The sequence below is a fragment of the Montipora foliosa genome, chromosome 13 (assembly GCF_036669935.1).
Source record: "Montipora foliosa isolate CH-2021 chromosome 13, ASM3666993v2, whole genome shotgun sequence".
NCBI classification, from domain to species: domain Eukaryota; kingdom Metazoa; phylum Cnidaria; class Anthozoa; order Scleractinia; family Acroporidae; genus Montipora; species Montipora foliosa.
Window position 1 is genome coordinate 6,584,418 of NC_090881.1, and position 10,145 is coordinate 6,594,562.

A 10,145-nucleotide genomic window follows, 5' to 3' on the forward strand; every position below is an offset into this window, starting at 1 on the left:
GCTGTTTACTCTGGAGCTAAAAAGTACCGACAGTAGGCCATTTTTGAGTTGCTTTTTGCCTCTGGTTCAAAACGAGTCTTGGTGCTCAACCATTCAAATGATAATGAGTTTGATTTGCATGAAAATACGCAACTCATTTCCATTTGAATGGTTGTGCAGCAGGACTCGCTTTGAAACTGAGGCAAACAGCAACTCGGAAATGGACTATTGCCTTGGTACATATGACTTCTTAATTCACCATGAAACAACATCTTCCTTCTCAAATCGTCCAATTAAGACTTTACGTGCTGAGCTTCCATGAGATGCAAGCAAACTTAACACACATTCGATTTATAAGATTCTCATATGTATTTGCTAATTTACTTTAAAATCAGATCATCAGAGGTTCATAGCCTTTAGTAGGTTAGTTGAAATCCGAGCCCTCTATGGTGTAAACACCTTTCGAATCAAAAAACAGTGTAACTCCGTGTTCAATTACGAATCCGGAAAGTCGCTTTGGTGTAAACTTGGTCACCTGATGGCACCAGGTCTGAATTTTCACAAAAATTGTTCAATCTCGTTTTTTCCTAATGCTTCTTAATTCCGAGCAAATCATCTTCTGGTCAGAAAGAAATCTGAGTGAAGCGCTGATTCCTAATATGATCTGAATTTCGTTGTCATTTTTTGTTTCCACGTGAATAACCCTCGAGTAATTTTTACATGTTTTTGAGGGACTATTGGCTTTGCAAACAAGGCTACATCTTTACACCTTGTCCAGTGACGGTCAAGTTATGGTTAAAAAAACTGAAATAATTTCAATAAATAATATTTGTTCTTTATAGGTCATTCAGATTGTTTTAGATGGCCTCAACAACATACTGAAGGTCAGTTGCTTATTTTTGTACTTATTTTGGTTTAGTGATGTGGCATTTGTTTGGGTGTCTGGGTTTGTTTCGTTAAGGTGCTGTAAATGAAGGCCGGTAGCATTCGTATAGATAATCACATGATTTCGAGTGCAGTTTGGACTAAATGAGCACGTGTAAATAAAGCCCGTAGAGCGAGTGCTATTTGTAATCTTTGGAAAAATTTACGAGTGCTTATTCCAAATTGCACGAGAAAAATAATTTGATTACTTAATAATATACATGAACAAATATGGAGATGCATTATCGAAATTATTCAGAAGAAACGCACGCGTATCACGCAATCACGCGAAAATTGCGCCATCCGGGGCTAGCATTTGATTGGCCACGTGATTGACCATCTTTCATTGGTCATTGAAAAACCAGAATGCTTGGTTTGTTACCTCTTTTCTGCCCATTGTTATATGGAAACAGCATTTCTCTTAGCAAATCAGATTCGAGAATAGTTTCCCCTTGTATATTATTTAACAATTATTCGTTGAGCGCGCGTTGGATATGAGATGCTAAATAGGCAACGAGGCGCGCAGCGCCGAGTTGACTATAACCAGTCTCATATCCAACAAGCGCGAACGGAATAATTGTTTTATTAAATTTTCATTAAATGCCAAACGCTTGGGCACTTGGAAATTAAAGCCAGAATTTTCAGCTGGGCAACGCTTGACGCAATCAGTTTCCATATTAGTTCGTACGATGTATGAGCTGATAACAGAGATTGAATGAACCAATCAGAAAAGCTAAAAACGCAATATGCGAGGTCAATAGGGTCTGGAGATTTGATTCCTTTCCTAGTTTTTTTTGGCTGCGTTATTCCCGCGTTCTTCAGATGAACCCAACAGAGACCTATGGGCCTCGGTATGTAGTAAGCTTGTTGTGTTGTTTTAGATGGCCGGTGACAAGGCAGATACAATCGCTACGGTCATTGAAGAAGCTGGAGGTTGGTGTAAAATTGTGCATCACTAAAGCGGCGCTGATTGTACTCTACTGTGTCTAGGATGGTTAATTTTATCTGTTATGGCTTTTAATTAATCGTTCCCGTCAAAAGCTTTTGCTTGGGGGAGTCGTACAACTTTACTCCTATGAGAAAGATTAAGGACGGTTCATACTAATTCAAAGGTATGTTTGCTCTGGTTTATGATTATGCAGGAAATGTAGATCTTGGCAAGTGTGGTTGAAATCCAAAAAGAAAATTGGGGTAACCACGCATTTTTCAAAGATAATTCATGAATAATATTTGTCAAAAGCTTCTTCTCAAATTGAAGTTTCATTATTTCTGAAAAATGCATGGTTACCCCCAATTTTCCTTTTGGACACCAAGAGCACTTGCAAAGTTCAGCTTTCTCCGGATAGTTTTAAACCGCGCAAAAATATCCCTGAATTAGTAAGCGTCATGGAAATCCGAGTATCTCGAGATGCGCAGAACGTATGCGCAATACCAATAGTAGGTACCGTCCTTGAGGAAAAAAACATTTGTGTTTCCTAAAATTGGCTTTCAACTAGAAAAAGTAGGTGATGCCATTCAACGGTCTTACTGCTTTTTGTGCTGTTGTTTCATTACTTCCATGCTTCCTGATTGCCAAAATAAAATTAATTTTATAGGTCATAACTATCGGGTGTAAGGAATATGCGGTTAATTATTACAGGGCAAAAGCACGAGACGTTTTTAAACCCTGAATGGAAACCGGAAGTGAGCTGTTTGCCTTTTTAACTTGTCAGTGGCTCACGACCAATGAGAATTCGTTTAACTTTCTGGGAGAGATTACTGTCCTGGCACGTCAAATGTCATTTCCAGTCTGAGTTTCCGTTTGTGGCTCAGAAGCGTCTCATGCTTAATCTCCGTAACAATTAGAACCGACTTGGCGACGAATTCCAATCCATCGCTTATCATTGGCTTGATTTGTGTTCAGTGATCCCGACATAACTTCACCTCTGCCTGTTAAGGGTCAACTAATTCCCTGCCAGTTGAGATTTTTAATCATGTGATGTGTCGTTTCAATTGTTTGCTCTGATATGCGTGTGAACTAGCTTGAAAGCTGAGGGTATTCCCTTAATAAACACTGCATTGTCGTTGTTTTCAGTTACATTTTTACACAGGTAGGGGTGAATTGGAAGGATATTGAAAATCCCTTTTATTGGTATTGCACGTGCAGCACAATCACACGGCCCAACCTCGTTCTCAAAGAGACCCTGGGTACGAGGTTGTCGCACGGCCGTGCTTTCAATTCCCATTCAGTCCTTTTTTTTCTCTCTCTCTCTCTTTGTCAACTGAATTTGCTTCCCTCACAGCGATGATGTTCCGCTAAGAAAACTGTTTCAAATCCGCAGTTACAATATACAGTTTAGCTTTCATAGATTCTCTTGCAAATTAAATGTTCACATTTTTTCTTCAGGTTTGGATAAAATAGAATTTCTTCAACAGCACGAAAACGAGGAAATCTACAAACTGGCCTTTGGAATGATCGATCAATACTTCTCTAATGACGTATGTATTTGTCTTAAGAACTCCAAAAATATATGTAACTTGGAGCGCTATGTGCGCACGGTGAATTTGCTTCCTCAAGAAACTCTTGAAATTTCACTTGCGAAGTCAATGAGAGCAGTTTGCTGGTATCACCAGCTCACATCTGTCAGTTTGCTTTCATTGTTGTTTTGTTGGTGGTACTGTTTGTTTGTCTGTTCTGCTCTCCTTTTATCATTTCTTTGGTGCTGTAACGTTTGTACGCTTGGATGGTCGATGGAATTGTGTCGAGGATGAAGATTGGCGCCCGATTGTTTCATTCTCGCGTTCCGGTTGATTAGGCGTTGAATAGATTCGGTAATTCTCACCAAATCAGTCATTTAGTGTGGATAGAATATATCGACATATATTTGACCCTTCCTAAAACCTTCTTTCAGGAAAACACTGTTTGAGTTCTCTCCTTTTACTACTACTACTTCTACTTCTACTTCTACTATTGGTAGTCAACTAGCCTGCGCAGGCTAGTAGTCAACAAAATCGAAGTAAAATCCAAATGATTTCTCCGATCCTGGACCGTGTTCAGTCCTTGTGGCTCACTTAAAACTCGGCTATTTTTGAACAGTGACCTCCTTGTCGAGTAATTTCTCGTATTTTTGGGAACTTGCTTTGTATGCATAACCAGTTGCCAACAGGCCACTTGATTGTCCAAGGTAGGATGATTCGATCAATCATCCATAGCTTTCCCTTCTGTTGGTCCAGGCAAGCTGAGATTTTACGCTTGCATATTTCCTGAAAGTTCTGTGATGGACCTTCAGTTTTTTTGTGAGAAGACGCAAACATTTTGTCATTGTTTTTCTTTTATGTATTTCTGGCTTCCCATATCATGGGATATTACTTTAAGAGCTCAAGTTATTATCAAGTTATCTTGCGTGTAGACTGTCGACACTATGAATGGTAGAACGGAAAAGAAAATTATTTTTGTATGTCTTGAGTAGCTTTAACTTTTTGAGCTGTACCTTGGCATAGAGCAAGTATTCCAATAACTATTTAGTACTTACATATTTTCTTTTCATGTTTCTCAGGCTGACAACGGTGAAGAAGAGTTACTTCCTCAAGAGGTGGATGGACAGTTTGAATTCCAGGCTAAAGATAACCTCCCTCCTGGCGGCTTCAAGTTTTGAAGCTCAATTGCTATCGATAAAAACTTGACTAACCAAGTAGAGTACAAGCGAGCGAGCGAGCGAGCGAAAACACGAACGAACGAACGCTAGAGTGTGCGAGAACTAAACACAACAGCAAGAGGAGTGAGCGAGCAAGCAAGCGAGGGAGTGTTTCGCCGGTTTATTGTCCTATCCCGTCCCCACCCCCCTACCATCATTTGGCCAAAGCAACTTGGCTGTTAATTACGAGTGGTTTTAATTTTGTCGGAACTTGGTGAAAAAGAGTTGCGAGAAGAACTCCCCTAGCGACAGCCAATGTCCGGTTGGTATGCAGCACATTGCCGGCCCGCGGCATGGCTGTGATAAAGACATTCTCGGTGATACCAGAACCCACTGAAGAGGATTAAATGAAATCAGTTTGTACAAAGGTCTTAGCTGATACAATGAGTTTTATGAAGATCGAGTTGAATGTTATTTGCGTAATCTTGGGCTCAGAACACGGACTTATTGTTGTCTAATTGAGCCCGTAAGCAATGCAACAAGCGACGTCGAGGAGGATATTGTCCCAATCGTTTTAGAAATCGGAAGGAAATTTTCGTGCTTTTGTTTGTACTATTTACTACAAATAAGTCAGTAAGTGTCGTCTTTAGTATGCAGTCTTATTTTTGTATTTTTTCCCTGTTTTAGTTGTCGTTTCCTCCGAACTCCTCTCGATTTATTTTATTTTCTTGCGTTCCGACAGTTATTTTGAAAGTGTGCAAACTGTATCTAACTGTAAAGTCGCGAATTTTATCAGTAAATTTTAAACTTTTTCCCGTTTGATGAGTGTATTTATTGATTAGGGTACATATTATCCTGTTTCGAGACCCTTGTATCATCATACAATGGGCTGTCTACCGAGTGCCTGTGTCTTTTGTTTGAAGCGGATATTGAAAACTCTAGAAGTCAAGAGTGTGTTTACTAGTTTCCTTCGCGGTTGAATGAAGACAAACATTGTTACAAGATGCGTTTACGGTCCGCGTTAAGATAACCAGTTAAAACTTGAAATCAAGCTGGAAACATGAAGATTTCCTTACAGAGTGATGTATCATTAATTTCAAGTGATAATCAAAGAGGCCTTATTTTTCGTTTGCATAGTTGCAACGAGATTAAGTAATCTCGAAAGCTAAGCTCGCTTTGAAGTTTTTTTTTTCTTTTAATTCCTGACACTTTTAAAACTGTCCGACGACCTGACTTTAATAGCCTTGATTTGCACCGAGTTGTTGTGGGTGCATATAACCTCGTTAATGTACGTACATAAAGCGATAGTGGATAATGATTTTTGCAATAACACATTTGTCGGTGCCTTTTACATGTAAGACAAAAAGAAACTTCAACGCAATGGTTTATTTATAAACTCGATTAATTTGGCGCGAGCGCTTGGCTTGGCAAAATATCGTTATTATATTATCGGTGTTGATTCCGATCCCATTCACACAATTACTATTAATATTCAGTAGCTTATTGTTCGTCTGTTTGCTTTTTCTTTCTTGTTTATATTCCTGTGAACAACAAAATGATTGCTTAAAAAGCGTTGGTGAAGTCCCTGCTGGAGGCTCGTTATGTTATAAAAATTGTTAGTAGTTGTCCTCAAACTATTGTAGCTTTGATATCGAAGCCGTGTTGTGGCTTGAAAAATGTTTTGGTTTGCGGTCACAGTGATTTTGAGGGCTTATTAGTTTAATTAAATTGGAATGATTTGGTTATAAAAAGACATTTTATTATTATGATAATCAGGCATGCGGCGCTTGCATTAGGTAAACAAGTAATAACGCCAGTTTGATAAGGCGTCAGCGGCACACCTCAAACGCTTGAATAACTACGGCGTCTGATTGGATACTTCTCAAGGTTGTATCGATTCAATATAAACGGTATTAATTAATTAATTACAGGGACAAATGGTGATTAATTAACCCAATCAAAATGTTGAGAAGGATGCAAGTTTTCAATATTCCCTTCTTACAGGGTCATTGTTGTGGGCAGCTGCCGATATCAGCTGTTAAACTTATTTACAGTTGAATGTGGTTTTAATTTATCCTTATTGGGACAGGACATTTGAAGATTCAAAGCCCGCGGAAGAGTTCAAAATACATGCTTTTTCGCTGAGTCTGAGTCTTTAGGCGACAAGATACAAGTTATTATACCTCTATGTCACCGTCTTCACCATGATCTTGACCCCATGGAGAAAGACTAGTTCGCATTTCGTCAACAATCCTGAGTGATTATGACCGGAGACAGCCGCGAACAAACATTTTCAACAGCGGTAAGTCAACATGCTTCTTTCGCTCACTTAACCTCACCACTCGGTGTATGCGTTTGCTCGGTGATCGAGTTTCAAACGCTTGTTAACGGTAGAAAATCAAGGAACTGAAAAAGAAGTCTGGCTTCTATGGGCGGAGGGCCTAATTAGGGTCTTTCAATTTCACAGTGTTGTCGGCTATTTGATCAAATGAGACTAAACTAATTGCAAATGTAAAGAATATGTGCCCTGGATCATGACGTCTCCTAATGAACTTTAGTAGATTTATTAATTTTATTATCGACTGAGTATTTCATTGGTTTGACACCAAGAGCATTTCATAGGTGATCCGTCGGTGTGCCGGGTTTTATTAAAACACTCGCACTACTTGGCAGATCCTATTCACGGAAACTTCAAGCCTGCACGAAAATGACTGCCCGAGCGATCTCTTACACTATTGATGGTCTACTTGGTCTGAACCGAGACGATGAGTGCAAACAACGATCAAAACCCGACTCAGTGACCGAAGAAGCATCGGACGTTGGCATTACAGGAAGCATTGAGTCAGGTAGCGTGAGATTTGAAAGTTTTAGTTCACTAAACTTGAAAACACCTCACTGTACTTAACACTTCAAGAATCACCAGGAACTCAAGATGCCGCCTGTCAGAGCATTTTTACGCTTGGCCACAAAGATGTTTTTACAACTGGTGGTATCTTCTCCATGTTAACCAAGGCAGGCTGTTTATCAACATCTTGCGCTGTATCATTTTTATTGTTCTTTAAATTTAAAAAGCCTCTTTGTTGTATTTGGTACAAACAAAGGTTCAGTTTAGGTGCGTTGTAGCCGGAAAGAAGATTCACCTCCACGGCAGCGATTTCATTATTGTGGGAAAGATTAGTTGTAATTGCCATGCAAGCATTCAACACAATCACCTTAATTTTATTAATCTAATATTCACTCTTTTCTCTCCGTCCTAAATAGTAAACCACAACATCGTTCTGAGAACTTTTTTTTTTCTTCGCAGAGAGCGATTTAGACTCAAGGCTATCAGATGTGCGGGAAGGTTCATTCGAGAATGAAGGAGAAAAGGAGAAAAGCGACGATGAAAATGGAGAGGAAGACAGCAAATGCTCACCAGGAAAACGAAAACAGCGACGCTACCGGACAACATTTACAAGTCTTCAACTGGAGGAGCTTGAAAGAGCGTTCTCTAAAACACACTATCCTGACGTATTCACCAGAGAGGCATTGGCCCTGAAAATTGATCTCACTGAAGCGAGAGTCCAGGTAAATACTTTTAACATATCCCTTCTTATTCTTCAAAACAATGAAAACATTTACGAGATAATTTGCCCCGCGGGTAATTAAATAGTCCAATTTAGTTGCGGGCGAAAACCTTTTTATTGGAAAAGATAAGACGGGAACAAATTAAAGTCCGCAAATGAAAAGCATCTGGCGAAGATGAGAGATAGCCGGCTGATCATAAAACTATTACAAAAAGGAAATTAATCTCCACCATAATATTGTTAAGTACTTGAAAATTGATGACCCTTAGCAATTATTTTAATGACTGCCATGACTATTTTCAAACCTTTGCGAAAACGTTTCTTTTTCCTGCAGAGAAAACTAGTGACTAGTTGTTAGATTGTTTACAGTGCATCGCTGAGGCGGTTTGTAGATCTTAAGATGTCTTGCTGAGAACCAATTAGTTTGAAAATGTATCTAGAATGCCGAGAAAAAGTTAGCTTACTTTAATTTAAAATAGAACTTTTGTTTTTACTTTAATGTAATAGGAACTAAGTGCTTCACTATATTGGCAATCTATTATGTTTCACTCTTACTGACAACAGCGATTAACGATGTTACGACAGCTATGCAAAATTGATTATTTCTAAATCTTTCACGATTTCAACAGGAGAAAGACAGTTATCCCTCAGCCTTAGTTACATTGAGATTAGTCATTCTTTCTCTTGTAAAACTCATAACTAATCCCCGCTTCTTTAAAGATACTGTGATGATGCCAGTTTAATTTCCCATAGGTTTGGTTCCAAAACAGACGAGCTAAATGGAGAAAGCGTGAAAAGGCTCAGGGAGTGCGACTGCACGCTCCAATCGGCCTAAATAATGGCATTGTACCACCTCCGCTGTCCGGTTACACCCCAGAGCTGACCAGTAAAACTCTTGATCAAGAATGGGACGCGAGCCTTGCACCATCTTTTCCTCACCCTCCCCCATCTTTTTCTACTCTGCGTCTTCCTGTATATCCCACAGGTTACCCTCAATCTGCAAGCATGGCGCATTTTTATTCACCTTATTGCACGCCGCGGCCTACAGATTACTACCCTTCAATGCTAAATGGATCGCTCCTGGCAGCGGCCGCTGCTGCTTCTTCGACGTTCAAGACACCAGCTCTTAAATTCAATGCTTCTCGTGGCTACCTGCCTCAAAGCGTCTCGCCTATTGATTCTGACAGGAGATCAACAAGTATCGCAGCGTTAAGGCTTAAAGCGAAAGAGCATTCGGCTTCGTGTCACTTCCTTTCCCCTACTGACTGAGTTGTTACACGTCTTAAACGGATTCATTTGGTATAAACAAATGAGAACTCCAGTTTGTCCCAAAATGTGAGGCTTCTTGAAAAGTATCCTTACAATATCAATTTTTAATTAGATTCTAAAAGGACATTTCAGGTGTGAAATAATCTTCTCAAGAATAATATCTATGTTGTTTTTCTTTCCACTCAGATATCGTAATATTTCAATATTTTTGGATTGAATCACTCGTGAAAAGTGTTGAAAGTTTAAGAACTAAATAGATGTTAATTTGCTTAGGATACGCCGCAGTGCGAGCTAACCACCCGGTCAATAATTTAATAAACGTCTTTGTTTGCACAGGAAGTACAGGAGTTCGTAACACGGAATCACACAAATCACGCTTGCGAAACCATCAACGATAGCACCGAAGGACCACCGAACGCGGTAACTTTGTTTTCCCGAACACAAAAAATATTACTTTAGTAATGAAAGAGTGGAATGGGCTATGAGGAGAAGATTAGCAGGGAATTAGTCCCATTAGACGATCTATCGATGAGATAATTGGTGAATCAATTAAAGGACACTTGAAAAACGTCTCAAACTTGCCTTATTTGGAAGCGATACCAGCACACACCTGCCTTCGCAAGCTGATGGGTAATTCACTTGATCTCGATTCAGTATATGGAGTGTTTATTGGAAGCGTTTGTTCCAGATCAAATCGGTTTTCAAAGCAAGTTGTTATTAAGTTATGACAACAGCCAAACAATTTTTTTAAATGAAAACAACAAATTTGAATAATTTAATTACGCCTAAAGCA

The 10,145-nt window shown here is 39.3% G+C and overlaps 2 protein-coding genes across 3 annotated transcripts in view; both read left to right on the forward strand.

Annotated features, from left to right (window-relative positions):
• Positions 1 to 5,336, forward strand: part of LOC137982100 (importin subunit alpha-3-like) — a 35,716-nt gene extending 30,380 nt beyond the window's left edge. Inside the window, exons 21-24 of the mRNA XM_068829147.1 lie at positions 822 to 863; positions 1,785 to 1,836; positions 3,290 to 3,381; positions 4,440 to 5,336. Of these exons, the coding sequence (XP_068685248.1) occupies positions 822 to 863; positions 1,785 to 1,836; positions 3,290 to 3,381; positions 4,440 to 4,538 (285 nt within the window). The 3' untranslated portion in view covers positions 4,539 to 5,336. The remainder of the gene's footprint in view (positions 1 to 821; positions 864 to 1,784; positions 1,837 to 3,289; positions 3,382 to 4,439) is intronic.
• Positions 5,337 to 6,509: 1,173 nt separating this feature from the next.
• LOC137982101 (aristaless-related homeobox protein-like) lies at positions 6,510 to 9,921 on the forward strand. 2 transcript variants are annotated; one of them, XM_068829149.1, is made up of 4 exons: positions 6,510 to 6,819; positions 7,191 to 7,363; positions 7,822 to 8,084; positions 8,837 to 9,921. In XM_068829149.1, exons 2-4 carry the CDS (start codon positions 7,225 to 7,227, stop codon positions 9,350 to 9,352), a joined length of 918 nt encoding a protein of 305 aa, XP_068685250.1. In that variant the 5' UTR covers positions 6,510 to 6,819; positions 7,191 to 7,224; the 3' UTR covers positions 9,353 to 9,921. The 2 variants fall into 2 exon arrangements, with proteins under 2 accessions (XP_068685250.1, XP_068685249.1); XM_068829148.1 differs by having other exon boundaries at positions 6,681 to 6,819; positions 7,140 to 7,363; positions 8,837 to 9,478.
• Positions 9,922 to 10,145: the final 224 nt, after the last annotated feature.

What these genes read in the sequence shown, in the direction of transcription:
- LOC137982101 (XM_068829149.1), top strand. Translation starts at nt 7,225, where the DNA reads ATGACTGCCCGAGCGATCTCTTACACTATTGATGGTCTACTTGGTCTG. An exon ending in TACAGGAAGCATTGAGTCAG is followed by an intron (nt 7,364 to 7,821) that starts GTAGCGTGAGAT and finishes TTTTCTTCGCAG; the next exon opens with AGAGCGATTTAGACTCAAGG. An exon ending in TCACTGAAGCGAGAGTCCAG is followed by an intron (nt 8,085 to 8,836) that starts GTAAATACTTTT and finishes AATTTCCCATAG; the next exon opens with GTTTGGTTCCAAAACAGACG.